Source organism: Oncorhynchus gorbuscha, linkage group LG26, assembly GCF_021184085.1.
Source record: "Oncorhynchus gorbuscha isolate QuinsamMale2020 ecotype Even-year linkage group LG26, OgorEven_v1.0, whole genome shotgun sequence".
NCBI lineage: Eukaryota > Metazoa > Chordata > Actinopteri > Salmoniformes > Salmonidae > Oncorhynchus > Oncorhynchus gorbuscha.
In genome coordinates, this window is record NC_060198.1 from 19,108,775 (window position 1) to 19,135,911 (window position 27,137).

General features: G+C 42.1%; 1 protein-coding gene across 1 annotated transcript; it reads right to left on the reverse strand.

Moving 5' to 3' along the window:
• Nucleotides 1-20,905: 20,905 nt before the first annotated feature.
• Nucleotides 20,906-22,322, reverse strand: LOC124016486 (TOG array regulator of axonemal microtubules protein 1-like). The gene is made up of 3 exons (XM_046332061.1): nucleotides 22,067-22,322; nucleotides 21,284-21,389; nucleotides 20,906-21,145 (listed from the first exon to the last, which is right to left on the reverse strand). The coding sequence occupies exons 2-3, from the start codon at nucleotides 21,350-21,352 to the stop codon at nucleotides 20,906-20,908; spliced, it is 309 nt and encodes a 102-aa protein (XP_046188017.1). The 5' UTR covers nucleotides 21,353-21,389; nucleotides 22,067-22,322.
• Nucleotides 22,323-27,137: the final 4,815 nt, after the last annotated feature.

Sequence of the window (27,137 nt, forward strand, 5' to 3'; positions counted from 1 at the left end):
CTCTCCAGATGAAATCTCGCGTCTTGTGACGGCCGGCCGCCCAACAACCTGCCCGCTTGACCCTATCCCCTCCTCTCTTCTCCAGACCATTTCCGGAGACCTTCTCCCTTACCTCACCTCGCTCATCAACTCATCCCTGACCGTTGGCTACGTCCCTTCCGTCTTCAAGAGAGCGAGAGTTGCACCCCTTCTGAAAAAACCTACACTCGATCCCTCCGATGTCAACAATTACAGACCAGTATCCCTTCTTTCTTTTCTCTCCAAAACTCTTGAACGTGCCGTCCTTGGCCAGCTCTCCCGCTATCTCTCTCTGAATGACCTTCTTGATCCAAATCAGTCAGGTTTCAAGACTAGTCATTCAACTGAGACTGCTCTCCTCTGTATCACGGAGGCGCTCCGCACTGCTAAAGCTAACTCTCTCTCCTCTGCTCTCATCCTTCTAGATCTATCAGCTGCCTTCGATACTGTGAACCATCAGATCCTCCTCTCCACCCTCTCCGAGTTGGGCATCTCCGGCGCGGCCCACGCTTGGATTGCGTCCTACCTGACAGGTCGCTCCTACCAGGTGGCGTGGCGAGAATCTGTCTCCTCACCACGCGCTCTCACCACTGGTGTCCCCCAGGGCTCTGTTCTTGGCCCTCTCCTATTCTCGCTATACACCAAGTCACTTGGCTCTGTCATAACCTCACATGGTCTCTCTTATCATTGCTATGCAGACGACACACAATTAATCTTCTCCTTTCCCCCTTCTGATGACCAGGTGGCGAATCGCATCTCTGCATGTCTGGCAGACATATCAGTGTGGATGACGGATCACCACCTCAAGCTGAACCTCGGCAAGACGGAGCTGCTCTTCCTCCCGGGGAAGGACTGCCCGTTCCATGATCTCGCCATCACGGTCGACAACTCCATTGTGTCCTCCTCCCAGAGCGCCAAGAACCTTGGCGTGATCCTGGACAACACCCTGTCGTTCTCTACTAACATCAAGGCGGTGGCCCGTTCCTGTAGGTTCATGCTCTACAACATCCGCAGAGTACGACCCTGCCTCACACAGGAAGCGGCGCAGGTCCTAATCCAGGCACTTGTCATCTCCCGTCTGGATTACTGCAACTCGCTGTTGGCTGGGCTCCCTGCCTGTGCCATTAAACCCCTTCAACTCATCCAGAACGCCGCAGCCCGTCTGGTGTTCAACCTTCCCAAGTTCTCTCACGTCACCCCGCTCCTCCGTTCTCTCCACTGGCTTCCAGTTGAAGCTCGCATCCGCTACAAGACCATGGTGCTTGCCTACGGAGCTGTGAGGGGAACGGCACCTCAGTACCTCCAGGCTCTGATCAGGCCCTACACCCAAACAAGGGCACTGCGTTCATCCACCTCTGGCCTGCTCGCCTCCCTACCACTGAGGAAGTACAGCTCCCGCTCAGCCCAGTCAAAACTGTTCGCTGCCCTGGCCCCCCAATGGTGGAACAAACTCCCTCACGACGCCAGGACAGCGGAGTCAATCACCACCTTCCGGAGACACCTGAAACCCCACCTCTTTAAGGAATACCTAGGATAGGTTAAGTAATCCCTCTCACCCCACCCCCCCTAAGTTTTAGATGCACTATTGTTAAGTGACTGTCCCACTGGATGTCATAAGGTGAATGCACCAATTTGTAAGTCGCTCTGGATAAGAGCGTCTGCTAAATGACTTAAATGTAATGTAAAATGTAAATAAAGGTGCAGTTTAAGTATGAATGTCTTTAAGATTTCTTTTCAGTCATATCCAATACCAGGATTATCAAATTCCAGTCTTTGAATGATGCTGTGTCTGCATGTATGTATTACAATTATACACTTCAACAGTGTTTACCAATCTTGGTCCTAGGACATCAATGGTTACACATTGTAACTAATAGACTAGAAACGTGATTTAACTAGTTAATTCATATATACAGAGATAGAATTTTAAAAAACAGTACACTACATTTCCTATGCATCATGTAAATACTCTTAACACCGGTTCATCTCAATATCTAATTTCCTTCATCTGCATTGATCTGATAAACACAGGACAGGTGGAGTATTTCATCACATTACACTTCATTTCAACCAGTAGAGAATGTGAAACACTTTATTGAAAAGCTCATTATAAAAATGATATAAATACAAGTTCAATCTGTACTTCAACGCACAGATGTCGTGCATTATAAAAAAAAGTGGAGGTGGCGAGAGAGGTGTAAAAGACAGAAGGGGAAAGAGGTAAGAACATAGGAGCAGGGAAGGCAGCACATGATTGATGAATCACAGTGCTACCTAAATATTCTCTCAGTTCAGTGTCTCTCATCGGCCCAAAGGTCATCTTAAAAATGAGTGAGGTGGCGATGATGGGACTGGGGGTTGGCCCAAAGGTCATCTTAAAAATGAGTGAGGTGGTGATGATGGGACTGGGGGTTGGCATCCTCACATATCTGCAGACGAGATACATATGGAGAGAGAGCATGTTTAAGCCTTGTGTTTTTCTTTTTTATTCTAACATTGTTAGTCATCAATCAGGAGGTGAAATGCAAAACTGACCTTAGATCATTAACTCTGGGACTACTGCATCTCTATCTGTATTTCAATGTAAAGCATCTCTTTAATAATTCTGTAACGGCTTTCCTCTTCCTCTTCTGAGGAGGAGTAGCAAGGATCGGACCAATAGGCAGCGTTGTAAGTGTCCATGATACTTTAATAATAACTGAACATGACTCAATACAAAAATAACAAAGTGAATGGAAACGAAAACCGAAACAGTCCTGAATGGTGAATGCTGGAACGTGTGCTATGGGTGGGTGTTGTTATCGTGACCAGTGAACTGAGATAAGGCGGAGCTTTACCTAGCATAGACTTATAGATGACCTGGAGCCAGTGGGTCTGGCGACGAGTATGTAGCGAGGGCCAGCCGACTAGAGCATACAGGTCACAGTGGTGGGTGGTATAAGGTGATTTGGTAACAAAACGGGTGGCACTGTGATAGACTGCATCCAGTTTACTGAGTAGAGTGTTGGAAGCTATTTTGTAGATGACATCGCCGAAGACGAGGATCGGTAGGATAGTAAGTTTGGCGGCGTGAGTGAAGGAGGCTTTGTTTGCGAAATAGAAAGACAATTCTAGATTTGATTTTGGATTGGAGATGTTTAATATGAGTCTGGAAGGAGAGTTTACAGTCTAGCCACACACCTAGGTATTTATAGTTGTCCACATATTCTAGGTCGGAACGTCCAGGGTGGTGATGCTAGTCGGGCGGGCGGGTGCAGGCAGCGAACGGTTGAAAAGCATCCATTTGGTTTTACTAGCGTTTAAGAGCAGTTGGAGGCCACGGAAGGAGTGTTGTATGGCATCGAAGCTCTTTTGGAGGTTAGTTAGCACAATGTCTAAGGAAGGGCCAGAAGTATACAAAATGGTGTCGTCTGTGTAGTGGTGGATCAGGGAATCGCCCGCAGCAAGAGCGACATCATTGATATATACAGAGAAAAGAGTCTGCCCGAGAATTGAACCCTGTGGTACCCCCATAGAGACTGTCAGAGGTCCGGACAACAGGCCCTCCGATTTGACACACTGAACTCTGTCTGCAAAGTAGTTGGTGAACCAGGAGAGACAGTCATTAGAAAAACCAAGGCTATTGAGTCTGCCGATAAGAATACGGTGATTGACAGATTCGAAAGCCTTGGCCAGGTCAATAAAGACGGCTGCATAGTACTGTCTTTTATCTATGGCGGTTATGATATCGTTTAGTACCTTGAGCGTGGCTGAGGAGCACCCGTGACCGGCTCGGAAGCCGGATTGCACAGCGGAGAAGGTACGGTGGGATTCGAAATGGTCAGTGATCTGTTTATTAACTTGACTTTCAAAGACTTTAGATAGGCAGGGCAGGATGGATATAGGTCTGTAACAGTTTGGGTCTAGGGTGTCACAACCTTTGAAGAGGGGGATGACCACGGCAGCTTTCCAATCTTTAGGAATCTCAGACGATACGAAAGAGAGGGTGAACAGGCTGGTAATAGGGGTTGCAACAATGGCGGCGGATAGTTTTAGAAAGAGAGGGTCCAGATTGTCTAACCCAGCTGATTTGTACGGGTCCAGGATTTGCAGCTCTTTCAGAACGTCTGCTGTCTGGATTTGGGTGAAGGAGAAGCTGGGAGGCTTGGGCGAGTAGCTACGGGGGAGGCGGAGCTGTTGGCCGGGGTTGGAGTAGCCAGGAGGAAGGCATGGCAAGCCGTTGAGAAATGCTTGTTGAAATGTTCGATTATTATGGAGTTATCAGTGGTGTTACCTAGCCTCAGTGCAGTGGGCAGCTGGGAGGAGGTGCTTTTGTTCTCCATGGACTTTACAGTGTCTCAAAACTTTTTGGAGTTAGAGCTACAGGATGCAAATTTCTGCTTGAAAAAGCTAGTCTTTGCTGTCCTGACTGACTGCGTGTATTTGTTCCTGACTTCCCTGAACAGTTGCATATCGTGGGGACTATTCGATGCTATTGCAGTCCGCCACATTGCAAAACAAATTAACCCAATGACTGACCAATCAACAGACTCTTGCAAAACCAATGAACATATATGTGCCAAAGCAACACATACAATTGGGAGGACAAGTATTTGATATACTGCCAATTTTGAAGGTTTTCCTACTTACAAAGCATGTAGAGGTCTGTAATTTTATCATAGGTACACTTCAACTGTGAGGGACGGAATCTAAAACAAAAATCCCGAAAATCCCATTGTATGATTTTTAAGTAATCATTTGCATTTTATTGCATGACATAAGTGTATATATATATATATATATATATATATATATATATATATATATATATATATATATATATATATTTACAACAAGCTTCTTTACTGGCTAATCGTTAGTATTCAGCTAGCGGTTTGTGGTCATCAGCTATCCTTTAGCTCGGAAATCTTTCGCTAGTTTTGTACGGCGCGGCTCGGACCGGAACATACCGGACCTATTTTTCTCTCCATGTCCCCGGATTTCAACCGCTAACTCTGGACATTTATACCTGGATCTCGCAGCTAGCTAGCTGCTATCCTTGTGACTATCGGCTTTCGTCGATTCCGGAGCAAACATCAATTATTCCGGAGCTAGCCAGCTGAAGAGTTCCATCAGTCACTCCTGGGCTACAATCACCTATCCGGACCCGTTTTACTGCCAACGCGGAGCCCCACCAGGCCTTCACAACTGGACTACCGACGTTATCTACTCGAGGGAGTTATCCAGCTGGCTCCTCCGTCGCGACGTTACCTGAACACCCATCTGCGGTCCGCTCGTTAGCTGTCTTATCGGCTGCTATCTGAATAGACCTATCGGACAATTAAAAAATCTATATTATTATTATTATTATTTATTATTTATTTCTTGGGCCTCTATAACTATATCTATTGTTGTTTTTTTGCAAATTGGATTCATCCCCTCTACCACACGGAACCCCACTAATCCTACCGACGGAAACGCACAACCTCCATACTATGCTAGCTTGCTACCGATGGCCCGGCTAGCTGTCTAAATCACCGTAACCCCAATCAACCTCACTACTCACTGGACCCTTTTGATCACTCGACTAAGCATGCCTCGCCTTAATGTCAATATGCCTTGTCCATTGCTGTTCTGGTTAGTGTTTATTGGCTTATTTCACTGTAGAGCCTTTAGTCCTGCTCACTATACCTTATCCAACCTATTAGTTCCACCACCCACACATGCGATGATATCTCCTGGTTTCAATTATGTTTCTTGAGACAATATCTCTCTCATCATCACTCAATACCTAGGTTTGCCTCCACTGTATTCACATCCTACTATACCTTTGTATGTACCTTGAAGCTATTTTATCACCCCCAGAAACCTCCTTTTACTCTCTGTTCCAGACGTTCTAGACGACCAATTCTTATTGCTTTTAGCCGTACCCTCTGGCGATGTAGAGGTGAATCCAGGCCCTGCAGTGCCTACCTCCACTCCTATTCCCCAGGCGCTCTCTTTTGATGACTTCTGTAACCGTAAGAGTCTTGGTTTCATGCATGTTAACATTAGAAGCCTCCTCCCTAAGTTTGTTTTATTCACTGCTTTAGCACACTCTGCCAACCCTGATGTCCTAGCCATGTCTGAATCCTGGCTTAGGAAGACCACCAAAAGTTCTGAAATTTTCATCCCAAACTACAACATTTTCAGACAAGATAGAACTGCCAAACGGGGCGGTGTTGCAATCTATTGCAAAAATAGCCTGCAGAGTTCCGTCCTACTATCCAGGTCTGTACCCAAGCAATTTGAACTTCTACTTTTAAAAATCCACCTCTCTAAAAACAAGTCTCTCACCGTTGCCGCCTGCTATAGACCACCCTCTGCCCCCAGCTCTGGACACCATATGTGAACTGATTGCCCCCCATCTATCTTCAGAGCTCGTGCTGCTAGGCGACCTAACCTGGAACATGCTTAACACCCAAGCCATCCTACAATCTAAGCTTGATGCCCTCAATCTCACACAAATTATCAATGAACCTACCAGGTACCTCCCCAAAGCCTTAAACACGGGCACCCTCATAGATATCATCCTAACCAACTTGCCCTCTAAATACATCTCTGCTGTCTTCAACCAAGATCTCAGCGATCACTACCTCATTGCCTGCATCCGTAATGGGTCAGCGGTCAAACGACCTCCACTCATCACTGTCAAACGCTCCCAGAAACATTTCAGCAAGCAGGCCTTTCTAATCGACCTGGCCGGTGTATCCTGGAAGGATATTGATCTCATCCCGTCAGTAGAGGATGCCTGGTTATTTTTTTTAAATGCCTTCCTAACCATCTTAAATAAGCATGCCCCATTCAAGAAATTTAGAACCAGGAACAGATATAGCCTTTGGTTCTCCCCAGACCTGACTGCCCTTAACCAAGACAAAAACTTCCTATGGCGTTCTGCATTAGCATCGAACAGCCCCCGTGATATGCAGCTGTTCAGGGAAGCTAGAAACCATTACACACAGGTAGTTAGAAAAGCCAAGGCTAGCTTTTTCAAGCAGAAATTTGCTTCATGCAACACTAACTCAAAAAAGTTCTGGGACACTGTAAAGTCCATGGAGAATAAGAACACCTCCTCCCAGCTGCCCACTGCACTGAAGATAGGGAACACTGTCACCATGGATAAATCCACTATAATTGAGGTATTTCTCTTATTCCTTCCCTTCAAATCAAATCAAATCAAATCAAATCCAATCAAATTTTATTTGTCACATACACATGGTTAGCAGATGTTAATGCGAGTGTAGCGAAATGCTTGTGCTTCTAGTTCCGACAATGCAGTGATAACCAACAAGTAATCTAACTAACAATTCCAAAACTACTGTCTTATACACAGTGTAAGGGGATAAGGAACATGTACATAAGGATATATGAATGAGTGATGGTACAGAGCAGCATACAGTAGATGGTATCGAGTACAGTATATACATATGAGATGAGTGTGTAGACAAAGTAAACAAAGTGGCATAGTTAAAGTGGCTAGTGATACATGTGTTACATAAGGATGCAGTCGATGATGTAGAGTACAGTATATACATATGCATATGAGATGAATAATGTAGAGTAAGTAACATTATATAAGGTAGCATTGTTTAAAGTGGCTTGTGATATATTTACATCATTTCCCATCAATTCCCATTATTAAAATGGCTGGAGTTGGGTCAGTGTCAATGACAGTGTGTTGGCAGCAGCCACTCAATATTAGTGGTGGCTGTTTAACAGTCTGATGGCCTTGAGATAGAAGCTGTTTTTCAGTCTCTCGGTCCCAGCTTTGATGCACCTGTACTGACCTCGCCTTCTGGATGATAGCGGGGTGAACAGGCAGTGGTTCGGGTGGTTGATGTCCTTGATGATCTTTATGGCCTTCCTGTAACAACGGGTGGTGTAGGTGTCCTGGAGGGCAGGTAGTTTGCCCCCGGTGATGCGTTGTGCAGTCCTCACTACCCTCTGGAGAGCCTTACGGTTGAGGGCGGAGCAGTTGCCGTACCAGGCGGTGATACAGCCCGCCAGGATGCTCTCGATTGTGCATCTGTAGAAGTTTGTGAGTGCTTTTGGTGACAAGCCGAATTTCTTCAGCCTCCTGAGGTTGAATAGGCGCTGCTGCGCCTTTTTCACGACGCTGTCAGTGTGAGTGGACCAATTCAGTTTGTCTGTGATGTGTATGCCGAGGAACTTAAAACTAGCTACCCTCTCCACTACTGTTCCATCGATGTGGATAGGGGGGTGTTCCCTCTGCTGTTTCCTGAAGTCCACAATCATCGCCTTAGTTTTGTTGACGTTGAGTGTGAGGTTATTTTCCTGACACCACACTCCGAGGGCCCTCACCTCCTCCCTGTAGGCCGTCTCGTCGTTGTTGGTAATCAAGCCTACCACTGTTGTGTCGTCCGCAAACTTGATGATTGAGTTGGAGGTGTGCGTGGCCACGCAGTCGTGGGTGAACAGGGAGTACAGGAGAGGGCTCAGAACGCACCCTTGTGGGGCCCCCGTGTTGAGGATCAGCGGGGAGGAGATGTTGTTGCCTACCCTCACCACCTGGGGGCGGCCCGTCAGGAAGTCCAGTACCCAGTTGCACAGGGCGGGGTCGAGACCCAGGGTCTCGAGCTTGATGACGAGCTTGGAGGGTACTATGGTGTTGAATGCCGAGCTGTAGTCGATGAACAGCATTCTCACATAGGTATTCCTCTTGTCCAGGTGGGTTAGGGCAGTGTGCAGTGTGGTTGAGATTGCATCGTCTGTGGACCTATTTGGGCGGTAAGCAAATTGGAGTGGGTCTAGGGTGTCAGGTAGGGTGGAGGTGATATGGTCCTTGACTAGTCTCTCAAAGCACTTCATGATGACGGAAGTGAGTGCTACGGGGCGGTAGTCGTTTTCTCTAATGTATTTTGTAATATAATTAGCAAATGTAGTAAGATCATTGCCTTACTTTACTAGGACTGGAGACCACAGCAGCGATTCTACTCTTGCCCTACCTCTTCAAAGAGGACCCAAGGTATGCCTATGCACAAATCATATGTTTCTTCATAAACATAAGTGTGCATGCTTATATAAAACTGCAGCTGAACATTTGTTATGTTCTTTGTTAATTGTATGTGTATTAATCTTTCCTTACTTTTGTTGACACAGATTTCACCGCTCTTCACTCCTTTACTGCACACCGGTGGAAATCCATTTCACCATGAGAGTGAAATCCCGCTGGCCTTTGATGGGGAGAACATCAATGTCCTCGAGGACGTCCCCATGGGACTTGGGGCTCTGCTAGGGCTGTATTTGTTATTTTCCCTTAAATTTCCCAAAAATGTCAGAAAAACACTTATGTTCTTAAGTTACTGTGTTCTGGGGAGAAGAGAAGTTGGGGTGAAGTTACCAGGGCCGGTCATAAAGATGGCAAACTTCCTAACATAACTAAGTGGATATGATATACACACTAAAGCTGAAAAATCTACAATATTGTTAGTTTACCTATGATTCATTTTTAATGTATGTTGTTTTTATTGTACATCATTATTTCTATTTGTTTTAAATGTCATGAAAAGCACTATAGAAAGTAAATGTATTATTTATTATGGTCTGACATGTCTGCAGAAATGTTGCAATTTTGTAATGTGCTTTGTTTGGTAAGTTGTTTTGTAAATATGAATTCACATTTGTGGTGCCACTAAATAAACAATTCATTATTTAAATCAATATTGTTATTATTATTATTAAAATATGTTTTTATAATGGAGGGAGGAGGGTGGGTAGGGAGTTAAAAAAATTAACCCCAAAAGGTTCTTTGAGGAACCATTATAAGGGGTTCTTCAAAGATCTTATCGGGGTTCCCACAGAAGGTTGTTCAAATAATTTTTAGGCGTACCCCCACTGTTTCTATTTGAAGAACCCCTAAAGGATACTCCAGGAACCTTTACCTTTTAGAGTGTATATTGATAAATGCCACCTTGTCTGAGAGACATTTATACAGTTATACACAACCCAATTTGGGATGACTATTTTGTGGCGAAATAGCGGCCACAACAGATAGACCTGATATTGCCCCATAATTCGACTTCCTTGGACGTCACATGCTGAGTGGGTATGACCTAAGTTATTCTATTTAGCTACACTTTGTTGTACATTTTTACACTATAATAAATGTTTGAGGCAAAATATTGAAAAACAATTGAAACCATGATTACATAATATGCAATGAACTACTGACTTTTTCATTTGTTAATCATTATAACCCAAATGAAACACGTCTACAACTCACAAGTATTATTACAAATGTGTAAGAAATTGAAATACATAATATATGTACCCCATCTCAATTTTCACAAGAGACATATTCTGAACTTTTAAACAAAATTGTAAACAAAATACAATGTCAGTGTCAGTGTCTTCATCCTTAGATGCTGTGGGTAATGTGTTATATCATGTACATATTCCCCACTATAGATATTCCTTAACATCCTAGATACTAGTACATTAGTAGTACGTAACCGTGGAATAGTGTAGTACTACAGTACGGACCTGTTTTCTGGATATGTGTAGTACTGTATATAAAAACGTCAGTGACTCTAAGCTTTGAGGTCATGTAGGTCAATTTGTTGCTCTCTTTGCCTTTATACAGCTCTTTGACCTACTGTAAACTCCCTCGGTTGTTAACATCTACAATAATCATTAGACGAACGAGTCAGAGTTATCATACCCAATGTCAGGGTTTGCTAACTCTGGAAATTCCTTTGGTTTATAACAACCAGGGTGGCTGTAGAGTGGGCATAAGTTCAACACTCAGGAGTCAATGTCCTATCTTATGTCTTTTTCATGGCCTGAAAGAGAGAGAGAGAGAGAGAGAGAGAGAGAGAGAGAGAGAGAGAGAGAGAGAGAGAGAGAGAGAGAGAGAGAGAGAGAGAGAGAGAGAGAGAGAGAGAGAGAGAGAGAGAGAGAGAGAGCAGCACAATTAGACCCAACCAAATCATGAGAAAACAATAAAATATAATTACTTGACACACTGGAAATAATTAACAAAAAACAGAGCAAACTAGAATGCTATTTGGCCCTAAACAGAGAGTACACAGTGGCAGTATATCTAACCACTGTGACTGACCCAAACTTAAGGAAAGCTTTGACTATGTACAGACTTAGTGAGCATAGCCTTGCTATTGAGAAAGGCCGCCGTAGACAGACATGGCTCTCAAGAGAAGACAGTCTATGTGCTCACTGCCCACAAAATGAGGTCGAAACTGAGCTGCACTTCCTAACCTCCTGCCCAATGCATGACCATATTAGAGAGACATATTTCCCTCAGATCACACAGATCCACAAAGAATTTGAAAACAAATCCAATTTTGATAAACTCACATATCTACTGGGTGAAATTCCACAGTGTGCCATCACAGCAGCAAGATTTGTGACCTGTTGCCACAAGAAAAGGGCAACCAGTGAAGAACAAACACCATTGTAAATACAACCCATATTTGTGCTTATTTATTTTCCCTTGTGTACCCTTAACCATTTGTACGTCGTTACAACACTGTATATCTACCTCACTTGCTTTAGCAATGTTAACACATGTTTCCAATGCCAATAAAGCCCTTTGAATTGAAATTGAGAGAGAGAGAGAGAGAGAGAGAGAGAGAGAGAGAGAGAGAGAGAGAGAGAGAGAGAGAGAGAGAGAGAGAGAGAGAGAGAGAGAGAGAGAGAGAGAGAGAGAGAGAGTATATTACCTAAAATTATCACAGCTGCACACTATGTAATGCATTATATTGATTATTGCCTAAAATTGTATGTCATTGTCTTTCCTAAATATTGCAATACCGAATGTTGGGCTCAGGTTTGTTAACCCATCTGTGCAGAGTTGGATCCCAGACAATCTGGGGAAGAAGGTATTAGCAATGTGAAGCAAGCCACAATATATTTTTTTAAATCCACTTAATTGTCTCTACATAGAATATAGTGTTAATAACCAGCGTCCCCTGCATGTGGTTAATCGAATGCTTAACATCGTTCAGCAGGATCTGAATCTCAAGCCTGCAAGAAATCAGGCGGTTCAACATATTGAGATGACGAGAGGCTTCAGACCATGCCCATTGGACCATCTTTAGGTTTCTTTCTCACTTAACACCAATCTTATTAGGAATGTAACTTTGTGCAGAAGATGTTACTATAGTGTTATTTAGAAGAAAAAAATTGTACTTTGTCAGGCGCCAAAAGGATGACGGCATGTCTCCCTGCTCCAGTGAGCTCTGCTGGCAGATCTTGCTCACTGTTGGAGGAAGTGGAGCCAAATTAGAGGAAAAATATCTATAGTTCTTCGGCAATGAAACATTCATGGCATAATGGGGATTGTCCTTCCCTGTGAAAAGAATAACAGCTGGGGTTTACTTTCTCACTTTTAGATAATGTAATACAATCTTTAAACCCATCAGAAGTGTAGTGCTTACATCCATGAAAATATTGGTCCATGTTAACTTTAGACCGTCCCCTCGCCCATACCCGGGCGCGAACCAGGGACCCTCTGCACACATTAACAACAGTCATCCACGAAGCATCGTTACCCATCGCTGACGTCACCGATTGAAACGCTATTAGCGCGCACCACCGCCAACTAAGCTAGCTGTTTCACATCCGTTACATGAGTACTCACATGAAAGGTATCCATGATTCTAGATTAAGCCAATCATTTATGTGATTACCATCCTATGGGTCAGCAATGGAACGATTGCTACACAGCTTTCAGGCGACTTTATGTCTTGGGCCTGGATGAATCATTGAAATACAAGTAATATTGTGAATTTGTGATACATAATTGCCATTGTAATTTGGAATATTCCATCAAAGTTATTTGTTTTGATAGTCAAAACCATTTGACTATCACAATCTATGCACAATCTATGCATGTTATTGGCTCATCATAGTATATAGCAGAGGGTCTCATAGTCCATAAACAGCATTGGCCTTTGGACTGCTCAGTCAAAACAACTCAATTTTACGATAAATCACTTGACTGGAGTAATTTGAGTTCGTTTTAATTTATAATTTACACTGTAGAATAACCTGCAAGCCAATCAGAATCTAGTTTTAAACAATACCGTGGGTTCCATGGAACGTCACAAACATATTAGGCCACTTGCGTCACAGATTACAGTCACTGAACATGTGTTTTATAGCTATATTGGCTATATGTACAGTATATGCACATCGTTTTGAATTGAGATTACATTTACTGCACCACTGTAATTATGTAGCCTAATCCTAATGTGGATCATTATTGAGATGTCAGAATCATGGCACATGAAAATATAATTAAATTGACTGCAGATTATAAAATTCACTGTGACACAATAAACGCACTGGGCATCAATGTTGTTTCCATGTAATTTCAATGAAATTACGTTGAACCAATGTGGAATAAAAATTGAATTGATGTATGTGCCCATTGGGAAGGGATTAATTCGAAATGATTGAATACATGCAGTATTACAAAGAAATAGATACAAAAATGGCTTCTAAAAGCTCGAAAAAGTCTAATTTCCCTGGGCCACCCAAAAGTAAAATGTATGTACGCATTACTATACATCGTTGTGGATGAAAGCGTCGGCTTTCAAATCTCTAACTCGCACACATATTTACAATCTCGCGATGATTATTTTTGGCGCTTTCACGTTTGCGGGATTTTGTGAAGTAATTGATGCGCAGAAGAGCTCCATGAAATCAGTCAGGGTGTATGAATACTTTCTGAAGGCACTGTAAGACAAGGATGGGGGCTTGGGGTTTTGATGGGAAAGGTCTAGACTTTACAGGGAAGGACCATGGTTAGCAGGGTTGACCTTCATTCAATTTCAACTCCATTAACTCTGAAAATGAAGTAAAATGCAGTTCATGAGTTCACTCAGTTCAGGAAACAACAATATCATTGAATTGGATTTTCTACGTTTTCAAATGTCCAATTACAAAATTTGCTGAGGTTGAGCCAGACTGGAATGGAATCAGAGTTTTGCAGGCTGATCACCCGTGATTACAAGTCTGTATTCAACATCCATCCATGGCTGAGGATTTCAGGATATGACGTGGAAACCGGTCACTAGGGGCAACAGTGAGCGCTGTTACCTTAAAGTAAAGTTTTGTTTTTTTCTAGGACATTGTTGATGTGGAAAAGCATCTGCCTCTGGTTCCAAAGGTTTCATGGTTGAATCCAGCGATAGAAAGTCATTTTTGATAGTTTTGTTTTAAGCCTATCCCAAACCTTATCCCTTACCTTAACCAAGTGTAATGCCTAAACCTAACCCTAATCCCTACATTTAACCTTAATCACTTTGAGATTTTACATTTGGAACAACTTTGAAATTTGAAGTTTGAGAAACATGGATGAACGTCGAATTCTGATGTGAGACTGTTAAGACCTTGCAGGAATTTTGACTCTGGCTGATAGATTTGTGGATCCATGATCATATGTTGGGTTGTGGCTCCCTCTAGTGGTGTTTGTCCATATATATTTACCCATACTCCAGGGTTTCGCCAGTGTTTTATGTTAATGTCAGCTCTAAAGACTTATGGAGAGGGCATTAACAATCTCTGAATCATTCAAGTCTGTTGCTCTGTGAGAAGGTGTTAAAGTTCAGTTAGCCATTGTTATGTAAAAGACAGCTGAAAAGAACACAGAGTATTGCCTTGGCCTGAAGTGAGAGCAGGTTTACCAGATCCATGGGTAAAATACTGGGGTAAATCCTGTATGTAAATGCACCATGAGAAGCTGGATGTAGAAACCAATGGTATAAACTCTGGGTGGTCGTGTTTGTGGGGCACCATCTTTTACTTGAGCATTATTTAGGTCACTGTAAACAAGGGCAACAAAGCCCAAATCCATCGGCGGAAAGAAGCAAACATTATTTTTGTCCCCACCAGTGACTATGCTTTTCCACTTGTGCTCTAACTCAGCTATCCCCCCTTTCCTTTCTTTAAATTTTCTCATGAATGGATTTCACATGAATTCTCGGTTAGTCCCATCTATGCAAATGGTATGTCCGGCATCTAGTGGTTTTTGCAGTATGACATGACTGGAGTCCTGTCTATCTCTGTAACATGCTGACCAGACCAGACGGGTCGCGTGCGTTGCAAAATAAATGTAGACATATGTTTTTCAATCATTGCACCCACACTGAGCATCTGCTTTGCCAGGTGCTAATATAGAACTTGGTTCTATTTGTGACACTGGACATGCTGCACGTCCTGCATCTTCCATCTCCTCATTGGTTTTAAGGAGCATACATCAAATCAAATTTCAAATCAAATGTATTTATAAAGGCCTTCTTACATCAGCTGATATCTCAAAGTGCTGTACAGAAACCCAGCCTAAATCCCCAAACAGCAAGCAATGCAGGTGTAGAAGCACAGTGGCAAGGAAAAACTCCCAAGAAAGGCCAGAACCTAGGAAGAAACCTAGAGAGGGACCAGGCTATGAGAGGTGGCCAGTCCTCTTCTGGCTGTTCCGGGTGGAGATTATATCAGAACATGGCCAAGATGTTCAAATATTCATAGATGACCAGCAGGGTCAAATAATAATAATCACAGTGGTTGGTTGTCGAGGATGCAACAGGTCAGCACCTCAGGAGTAAATGTCAGTTGGCTTTTCATAGCCGATCATTCAGAGTGTCTCTACCGCTCCTGCTGTCTCTAAGGAGTTGAAAACAGCAGGTCTGGGACAGGGAGCACGTCCGGTGAACAGGTCAGGGTTCCATAGCCGCAGGCAGAACGCTATTTTAAATGATTTGTTCATGATTTATCAGATAATTAATAAGGTGTTTGATCATAGTATGTTCACAATTTGTAAATGATTGAATACTACTAATGTACTATAAACCAGTTATGAAGAAGTTATTGTCAAGGCATTTGTTAATGGTTGATTAACGGTTTTAATATTTATAAATGTATTTACAAATGTCACGAATGGTGTATTTAATAATGAGTGCATTTATGAATGTGAGTACATGCACTTACTAATACCTCAGTGCCGCACAAATAGCCCCTAATCTAAAGTGTTCACTATATATACTTTATAAATGTTTATAAATGACTTGTTACTCCCCAATGGCTAGCACACATCAGTAGATAGTACCTCTCCACCAATGGCTAAAAATAATCTAAATAACGCAATGGTAAAATAAGAAGTACATAACACGAGGAAGTATAAGACATAACAAAAAAAAGTGATTCCATTAAAATGTGACATCTAGCGTTGGGGTGAGTTGCTGCCGGAAGTGTTGTGGAATAACCTAGCATGCTGATGAAAAAAGGCAGTTAATTAAAAACTAGAAGTATTTCAATCTTCTCGATTTCGAGGCTTGGATAATGGGACAAATAGGAGTACAGCGATTACCTACCATCCCTGGATTGAAATTTGTTTTCAAGCAATAACCCTTTTCCTTCACTATGGTGAAAACATATTGCCATATGAACGTTTCGACTTGATGGCAGACGGAACTTGAAGTCAAGCTTTGGCTAACTAAGCACAGTAACATAATTAAACTCTAAATATGCTACTCTGTTGTTTTGAAAGAACCTCTTAAGGATCGGACGCTTATATTTTCACCTAAAATGACATACCCAAATCTAACTGCCTGTAGCTCAGGACTTGAAGCAAGGATATGCATATTCTTGATACCATGTGAAAGGAAACACTTTGAAGTGTGTGGAAATGTTAAATTAATGTAGGAGAATATAACACATTAGATCTGGTAAATGTTTTTTTTGTGTGATTTTTGTACCATCATCTTTGAAATGCAAGAGAAAGGCCATAAGGTATTATTCCAGCCCAGGGGCAATTTCGATTTTGGCCACTAGATGGCAGCAGTGTCAGTGCAACGTTTTAGACTGATCCAATGAACCATTGCATATCTGTTCAAAATTTTGTATCAAGACTGCCCAAATGTGCCTAATTGGTTTATCAATACATTGTGCACTCTCAAACAAATAGATTGGTATTCTTTTACTGTAATACCTACTGTAAATTGGACAGTGCAGTTAGATTAACACGAATTTAAGCTTTCTGCCCATCAGATATGTCTATGTTTTTGTTACTGACAACCTCATGCTAATCACATTGGCCTACATTAGCTCAACCATCCCGCGGGGGGGGGACACTGATCCCGTACAGGTTTAAATATCATGTTTCTTAAGACCTGCCCTAAATGCAAACATTTGAATATTTGTGGTGGTATATATTAAATTGATTGACTTTGTAGTGTGGTAGTATTTCATATATAACTATTTATACGTTAAAATGTTTATATTTTCGCTATAAAGATACTTAAAATATGCAAGCAAGTTTTAGGCAATGAGTCAACATTGACTAGCAAGAATTGGACTGAGAGTGGAAAGGTATTTAACATTATGAAATCATCTACAAGGCATGAACAAACATTAGAATGCAATACCTTATGCATGATCAGAGAGGGAGAGAAGTCATAGCCTGAAAGGCCATGCCCCAAGAGTTATTGGGGTGGAGAGAGAGAGAGCGTATCTCACTAGTGCAGGTCAGGAACAAAGAAAAAGAGAGAGACAATGAATCTAAGACTCTTTTAAAAGCCTCTGAGTTGTTAGAATAAATCAAATGTGAGTTGTTGTACTACAAAAGTGAACTTCCAATCAGATATCAGACCTGCAGATGTAAACACAACTGAAACTCTGCTACCCAGACTGGTGACGAAGGGGTTGATAAGATAATTGAAATTATAAACTGCGTGGTTCGAGCCCTGAATGCTGATTGGCTGAAAGCCGTTGTACATAACCTACCATTTGGTGTTGAAATATTGAAACCAAACCATATGATTTGAATTAAGTATTTAAGTAAACAACAGGAAAAGGTGACTGTAAGAAGCCCTCATAATTTCAAATAGGCTACATGTCGTATTAAACAGCATATAAACACTCTAAATAGGTCATGAGTCAGACATGTAGCCTAATACGAAATGTATTATTTAGGCTATATTGTTTCAATTATTTCAAGTCGATAGCCTACAAATAAATCAGTTGTGAAGCATTTGCGAGTGCGACACACTGATGCCCTGACTACACAGCTTGCGTCGTGTGCACAAACGTCTGAGATGCGAAGGGCTAAAATATAAATCAGTTCTATTTGTAACGCAGATCGCGGTGCAAGTTCTGCCTCTCCCATCTCCTCATTGGTTTATAGAAGCAGATACCCACGTGCCATCTCCTCATTGGTTATACCCACGTGAGTGATTGAAAGACTGAGGTGAGTGGGTGATTTAAAAACTGTGTTGTCGGTCGTCGTGGTAATACTATGAAAGTTTAGATGCCAATCACCATATAAATTCAAAGAAGAAAAAGCCTGGAAGGAGGAGAGATGACTAGAAATTATTCGGTTGGCCGTTTTATTTGTGGATTAATTGTCGGAGTAGAGGACCTTGTGCACAAAATAACAACTCAATGTTTATATCCTGGACAACTCCCTGTCGTTCTCAACTAACATCAAGACGGTGGCACGTTCCTGTAGGTTCATGCTCTACAACATCCGCAGAGTACGACCCTGCCTCACACAGGAAGCGGCGCAGGTCCTAATCCAGGCACTTGTCATCTCCCGTCTGGATTACTGCAACTCGCTGTTGGCTGGGCTCCCTGCCTGTGCCATTAAACCCCTACAACTCATCCAGAACGCCGCAGCCCGTCTAGTGTTCAACCTTCCCAAGTTCTCTCACGTCACCCCGCTCCTCCGCTCTCTCCACTGGCTTCCAGTTGAAGCTCGCATCCGCTACAAGACCATGCTGTTTGATTTACTTCGGATTAAATGCAAATTAAACGAAAAATGCCTCCTTAGGCTCAGTCTACAGTGCCTTTGAATTCATTTTTAGAAACATGAGTTTGGCCAAAGTCTGTAGCTTCAGGATCATGTGATTGTGCCTGGAGAGCAGGCCAGCCACAGAGAAACCCTCTCAGCTCTTGCAGAGCCACTTGGGATGCTAAACACCATTTGGGCCACTAACGCCAAGCTGGGCAGGGATGTATAGTTATTTGTATTTTTTTCTGTAGGTAGGCCTAAAGGAGTTTAGGTAAAATATCCCTATCAAAACAGAACGCTCCTTGAAAGAGGTAGAGTTAGTTAACATGCCATCAATGATGGCATATTGTATAGATAATAGAAGGAAAATGAACTGAACTGTTTAGAGATTATTTTTTGTTTATAAATAATGTGCTAAAATGACACACTTAGCTAGCTACCCACCCTGTTCCTTTCTGTTAGCATGTAGACATAGTTAGTACATGCTTTCGGGATACCTGTCTTTTCATTCTTTAGTTGTGGATACTACATAACCACACTACCTCTCTTGCTCTTGGTCCTCCTCATCTTTGTAAGTCACCTTGATTTTTCACCTGTGTGTTTTATCAGATTCTTTATGAAGATATTTAGAATATTAGATGACAGTAGCTAAAGCAAGGTGCTACAGCAGCACGTAGTAGAGTACAAATGCATGCTTGGCATGCCCTGAGCTTGTACAATGAGTGCTACTGGAGAGAAATTGGAGGGGGCGAGAAAGCCGAAGCTCCAGCCTCTGGGAAACTCCCTCCATGCTCTAGTCAAATAGGGCAAGCTCCACTCCTCACTCAGCTCACATACTCTGGCATGGCCGCCCACACCACACCCTAGGTGGGACTGACTGTGCAGCTATCTGTAATCTCAGTCAGACATGTCGCTTTGGAGCCTATTTGTGCTCTATTCTAACAAATCTTGCTGCGCGTCATGTAGAAATGACCTAGTCAGATCATGCTCTTTTACGTATGCTTGAAGTTCTGCTTGCAATTGCTCTATGTTGCGCTCTGATGTCCTCTGGGAAGTTCATCAGTAGTTTGCTGTGTTGCTTTTAGTTTTTCCAGAGTAAAAACACAGCAAGCTTTGGAATTAACATTCTCTTGTATTGTTTCTTATGCATGTCAATACACTGAGTATACAAAACATTAAGAACACCTTCTCTTTCCATGACAGACTGACCAGGAGAATCCAATTATCGATGTCACTTGTTAAATCCACTTCAATCAGTATCAATGAAGGGGTGGTAACAGGTTAAATAAGGATTTTTAAGTATTGAGACAATATGGACAATATTTAAGTGCCTTTGAACGAGGAGCTAGAGTCATTCTGTTATCCGGTGTAATTCTCCTTTTTTATCTGGTGTCCTGTGTGATCTTATATATGCGCCCTCTAATTCTCCCATCTCTCTCTCCCCTCTTGGAGGACCTGAGCCCTAGGACCATGCCTCAGGACTATCTGGCCTGACGATTCCTGGCCGTCCCTGTCCCTAGTCCACCTGGTCGTGCTGCTGACCCTGTTTCTGCTGTTCTGCCTGCGGCCATAGAACCCTGACTTGTTCACCAGACCCCCCCGCCCTCTTTGTTTGGTATACTCAGTGTATATTGCCAGTACTAAAGAATTTCATCCCTATTTGAATCAAATGTGAGGACATTCTTGCCTTTTTTGATCAAATCATTAATACGAGTCGATTTCCATAATTCAAAAATATAGATTGCTTGCATATTCGCCTTCACATAGGCCAAATGTTCATTATATATGTTAATTTTAATACTTATTTACAATGACGTTTTTTGTTCAAGTATTCTATTAAAATGGATAATCATCACGCTGCATTTTGGTCCTCCTCTCTTTCGCCCAACAAAGAACATTACAGGTATGCCTAAGTGAGCAGTGACCATTTTGCACCAGAAAGTTAACTACATATCAATTATTTTATTGTATTGTCACATCATGGATATTTGGAGTGAATCCTAACTTCCACTCGAGTCAAACTTTCAATGTGAGACAAAGTGAACATTTGTGGAAGTCCGGATCTACCCTTAGTGAGTGTTAATTGACCCCTCTCCCTCTTTACCTCAGCCCACCGACCAGCAGGGAATTCATGACACGGGTAGGGGTGCAGCTCTGCACCATATGACCCAGGGCAAAGTTGGCGCCCTGCCGGATAAAGGTGTTGGCATCGCTGGCTTTGTGCAGCAGCACGCGTGCTGTCCCCTCCACCTCACTGTCCATGGCCCTCTGGAGGTGAACGTACATGTCACCAAGTGTGGCCATGGCAGCACAGGACACTGCAGAGCGCAGGTTCTTCACCTGAATCATCATTATAACGCACACAGGACCAGCTATTAATGTTGAGCAGTACAACACACGAACATCAGAAACATGACACAATAATTTGACTTGTTCTCCAAATGTAGCAGATTTGTGCAGGTGAATGAATACAGATACCTCATTTATAATGGCAAGGCAGATATCATGGAGTTTAGGCATCAGTATTTCCATGTGGTTCTGAGCCATCACGCGGAGAGAGGTCAAGCCCTCGATCTTCTTCTCCCTGCAATTCAGTGAAAGAAACGTAAGCAATTTCCACAACATTTCCCGAAAACATAATGATGTTAATCATTTAGGACTCTGATCTCTTAATTTTAGAAGTTTCTACGCTCTGTAGCTCAAATCTATATTTCCAAGGACACTACACTGTGCTTCCTTTAGCCTAGCTCCATTGGTCTCGTCTACAGTGAATGCTCACCAGTCATCAGAGGCAGAGTGGAGCAGCTTGAAGGTCTTAGTCAGGGCCTGCTCTGGGTTTGACAGGGGCTGCAATCTAGCCTGGTTCTTTATTTGGCCCTTTGGCTCACTGGCTGCCTTCTTGTCTATGGGTTGACAGCAGACATTTATCTCTATGAACTGTATGTATTTATTTATGTATTTACCAATTTCCATATCTGTTTGTAGCTTTAAACACTAGAACATCTTAGTTCATTATGATATCATATAATTTTTTATTTAGCACCATTTTTTTTGGTGCTCACCCTGCACATAAGCAGGGTACAATTAGCCTTGAGTAAAGGTTATCTCACTGTGAAACAGGCAAAGCAGGTGTGGAAAAATGTCTTAGCCCTGGGCTAAAGCCATTTGTGTCCCTTCCCTTCCTACTGTCTTTCTGTCACTCTACCTAGCTTCATCTCCCTGTCTAATTTACATTAGTGTGAGTACATTAGAGGGACTGACCTGAGTCGGTGGCAGCCTTTGGCAGGCTAAGGAACCTTATAGGCCGAGGCAGTTTGCTCCTGGGCTTGGTAGGTGGGGGAGCAGGCCTGGGTGGGCTGTCACGCGACTTGACCGGGGTCCCGACATCCAAGTACTCACGGAGTTCCGCAGGGGTGTTCATATCCACTGAGCTCAGGCTTCCCGGAGAGCTGGTGGCAATTTCCCCCATGGACATGGTCGAGCCCAAACTTCTCCTGCCCATGGCCTTCATCTCATGTACCACCTTTGGCGTAGACCAGAAAAGAATGTTCCCATCATAGAAATACATATAGAACTAGTATATACATAAACTAATACACAGAGAGATCCTGTATTCTAGGATAGATTCTATCAAGCTGTCAAAGAACATCCTTTCTAACCTGTACCCCCGCACACTGACTCGGTACCGATACCCCCTATTTATAGCCTCGTTATTGTTATGTCATTGTGTTACTTTAATTATGATTTTTTACTTTAGTTTATTTGGTAAATATTTTCTTATTATTATTTATTTTATTTTCTTAACTCTTCTTGAACTGCACTGTTGGTTTTACGGTAAGGTCTACACTTGTTGTGTTCGGCGCATGTGACAAAGAAAGTTTGATTTGATTTTAAGACATGGAACCACTCTGTTTTGGCAATTTATCAGTCCAAGTAAAATTCTGAACTGCAAATTTTCACATTTACAATAAATTCGAAGTCCATCTTACCTTATCCTCCTTCAGATGAGCCTCGATGTCCCTCACCTCCTCCATCAGGTCAATGGGTCTGTTGTTGTCAGCACAGCCCTGGTCCGACTGGACTTTCAGGGCTTTGACTCCCTGCCTGCCCTTCTTCTTCTTGCCACTCTTTGAGGGAGCTGCATTGGGAGAGACAGGAACAGGCCACACGCTATTGCTTCTGAATGACGTATTTACCTGGATGGACTCCAGAGAGTGATATCCAGGTTGAACTTGGGCTCCGTCCACCCCTACCACATTCCTCAGTGGGGCCAGAGCTATGTGTTCAAGCCTTCGTGGCAAAGGCCTCGGTGGAGCTTTCGGCCGCGGAATACACTGAATAGAGGGGGCAAAGTGGTGCGCGAAGGTGCTGCCAACCCCGATGAGAGCAGTCCGGACATAATTGTCATGGATAGCACTTATCTTTCTTTGCTTTGCTTCCATGGCCTCTCTCTCAGCTCTCTGCATCTGCAGAAGTCTGGCATCACTGATGAAGCCACGATGGCCCTCTGGGATTGGGTATCTCTCCTGATAGCCCTGGATCACAATGGGACAGTATGAAATGAATAGCAGAAGTGAAGTAGGCAAAATAGTTTCTACAGTGTGTCATAAAAAGCTTTTAAGCTAAAGATTTTATGTATGTAGTCTATTGTATGTCTATGAAACCACAAAATAAACACAGTGATATTTTTGAAAAATGTTTGAAAAATTGATGAGCCTTACAAAAGTTGAAAACTTGTGCTGGTCATCCTGTTGGTTTAAAGCCATGTTTTGCTTCCTCAAGTTTTCAATGACGCTCTTCATCTGAGAGTTCTCCTTCTGGAGTTTGTCAAACTCACTTGATTTTCTTCCTCGATAAGCCATTGACTTAACCGATCTCTGTAAGAGATCTATCATGAAATGAGTGGAAATGAAATATTGCTTGTCAGATGGAACCAGCAATGATATCATGACAAGGCTTCCATTACATTGTGATGTCATAATGGGGTCTGTTGACAGTGCTGAGCACATCAGCACATGGTGAACATTCATGAAAGCTTTTTGATTCCCATATAAAATCATAAATGTGGTGAATTTGTAAATACTAATATATATATATATAAACTCAGCAAAAAAAGAAGTGTCCCTTTTTTAGGACCCTGTCTTTCAAAGATAATTCATAAAAATCCATGTATGATGAACCAGATTTGTGGAGGTCTACAATTTTTTTTCTGAGGTCTTGGCTGATTTCTTTTGATTTTCCCATGATGTCAAGCAAGGAGGCACTGTGTTTGAAGGTAGGCCTTGAAAATACATCCACAGATACACCTCCAATTGACTCACATTATGTCAATTAGCCTATCAGAAGCTTCTAAAGCCATGACATCATTTTCTGGAATTTTCCAAGCTGTTTAAAGGCACAGCCAATTTAGTGTATGTAAACTTCTGACCCACTGGAATTGTGAAACAGTGAATTCTAAATTAAATAATCTGTCTGTAAACAATTGTTGGAAAAAATTACTTGTCATGCACAAAGTAGAAGTCATGCACAAAGTAGATGTCCTAACCGACTTGCCAAAACTATGGGTTGTTCCCAAGAAATTTGTGAAGTGGTTGAAGTTTTAATGACTCCAACCTAAGTGTATGTAAACTTCCGACTTCAACTGTAGGAATGTCTGTCTATTTCGCCAAATATCTCGCAATGTGTATATTTAGATGTTTTAAAATATAACACCATTTTAATAATGAGAATCTCCTCTTTATAATTATGTAAGGCTGGGCAGCGTACTCCGTTGTCATCAGACGCTAGCCCCAAAATACCCTTTTCCCTTGGAATGCTGAGCACCCCCCATCGTTTTCCTATAGAGAGGCATACTGGTATATTTCGCCAAATATCTTGCAATGTGTATATTTGGATTAAAAAAAAAATCGAACACCATTTTAGTCAGGATAATCTCCTCTTTCTAATTACATAAGGTTGGGCAGCATACTCCGATGTCATCCATTGCTAGACCAGAAATAGTCAGAAGTTGCCATTTTTTTTCCCTACTTCCTCATTATGCAGACATAAGCACACTTGGTACCATCAAGGTGCGGATGTGCACTTCCTAAATAAATTGTTATTTTTCAGTTTCATCCTAAAAACAGATTATAGTGGTAAAATTAAAAAGGATACATTTTTTGTGCCATTTAGGCGATTAATTTGCGCTGGGCTCGCGCTAGTGTTCCAGTTTAGCCTACGTTATTTTGCCATTTTTCAGCCTTAGGTGAATTTGGACATATTCTATTGTCCAGCCTACTCCAGTACAGACCAGAAATAGAAGTCTCATCAGGACATCAACAAATACAGGTACTGTTACTGTTAGATAGCTGCTACTCGCTACTTAAACATCACATATGGGTTGTCCTGAATCAAGCAGAAGTTAGCTAGCTTACTAACTATGTTAGTAGTAGGTAGCCACTCCTAAGTCCTAACATACTGTAACTAACAAACTGTTGCCTAGCATACTCACTTAGCTAGCTAACTTGTGGGCAGCCCATCTGATACAGTGTTGCTCGCTAACTGGCCTAGCTGTCCAACGATTTCTGTCTGACTATGTCTCCCCAATGCCATGATTATCCCCATCATTGCTGGTGATGCTCATGAAATGTCTAACTAGGTAAATGATTAAATGTTCAAGTGTTTTTTTTTTTTTTTTTTTTTACCTAACCATGACCAGTAGGCTGTCTGTGTATGATATTTTGTTCAACTCGTGGTCTCTCTTATGTTTGTTTGACAACTGTGGTGATGCAGCGTCTGATCTGAGTGTGCCAATGCCACCGCAGCATCAAGAGGCTGATACTCAATGGGAGGTTCCAGCACTGACTGATCACAGCTAAGTGTCAAGAGAACCAGTCAACAAGCCCACCTGCCACAAACAAACCCAATGTGGTGGTGCAGAGCCATTGACCAACACCATCTTGAAGAATGACACTAGCTCTGTGTTGTATACTGACCTTCCTCTTAGTGGTTTCTTTGACCATGTAGCATTTCTGCAGCAATTTGACACATGCATATCACTGTTCGAATACTGATAACCTTGATGAAGCTGGATCTATTCCAGGGTGATCTTTGCTGAATGCTTTGCTGTGTCCCAGGGAGTAGGGAGCAGAGTCCTTTCCTACTGGATTGGCACAATGGAAGAGCACATGAGGATCTACATTCCATGGAGGCTGAGGGAGACAATCCAGAAAAAATGCCTCAGTGCTTCAAAGAGAAGTTCCCCAACACCACTTGCATCATCGATTGCTATAAAAACACTCTTCAGATAGCACATATTATCTATTCCAGAGGGAGGTCATACAGCCACTATTATTCCAGCAATACTCTACAGTATTTGGTTGTCTTTGCTCCATGTGAACTCATTATGTCCATTTCTCCTGCATATAGAGGCAGATGCAGTGACCAGTTCATCACCCAAAACTCTGTCTTCCTGGAATTAGGCCTTCGCAATGAAGTTATGGCACTTGCTTCACCATCTGAGATCTGCTGTATGAGATGAAGATAAACCATGCCATACTGTAGCAGCCCTCCCTCAAAAAGGAGGCCAGCTGTCTGACGAGGAGGATGGCTAATGTGCGTACACATGTTGAGAGTTATCAGACCACACAAGGTGTTAAAAATCCTCTTCCAGACTGTTCCCATCAATCTGAAATGTAACTTTATACATTATAATTTCATCCACATGAGATATATATATATATATCTCATGTGGATGAAATTATAATGTATACACCTAGTAGATGCCTGTAATTATCAGGAACAGGCAAAGTTACAGTACATTTCAAATGTAGGAACATTAAAATTATTCAGATTTAACAGGAAACGAATATATATATATATATATATATATATATATATATATATATATATATTAACAAAAGTGTGGCACTTGATAAACAGTTGTCTTCCCTCTTGGTCTGTTAGAGACATTTTGTTGTTGAAGAAAAGGTATTTTAAATAGATTTAAGAAGGCATGATGGCGGCACCTAGTGGATGCCTGTAATTATCAGGAACAGGCAAAGTTACAGTACATTTCAAATGTAGGAACATTAAAATTATTCAGATTTAACAGGAAACGAATATATATATATATAGTGGATGCCTGTAATTATCAGGAACAGGCAAAGTTACAGTACATTTCAAATGCAGGAACATTAAAATTATTCAGATTTAACAGGAAACGAATATATATATATATAGTGGATGCCTGTAATTATCAGGAACAGGCAAAGTTACAGTACATTTCAAATGTAGGAACATTAAAATTATTCAGATTTAACAGGAAACGAATATTCGTTTCCTGTTAAATCTG

Bases quoted from the DNA above. Each gene is read 5' to 3' on its own strand.
- LOC124016486 (XM_046332061.1), bottom strand. From the start codon at position 21,352: ATGGCTCAGAACCACATGGAAATACTGATGCCTAAACTCCATGATATC. The intron at 21,146-21,283 runs GTATCTGTATTC...ATGATGATTCAG, and splicing joins GCCTTGCCATTATAAATGAG to GTGAAGAACCTGCGCTCTGC.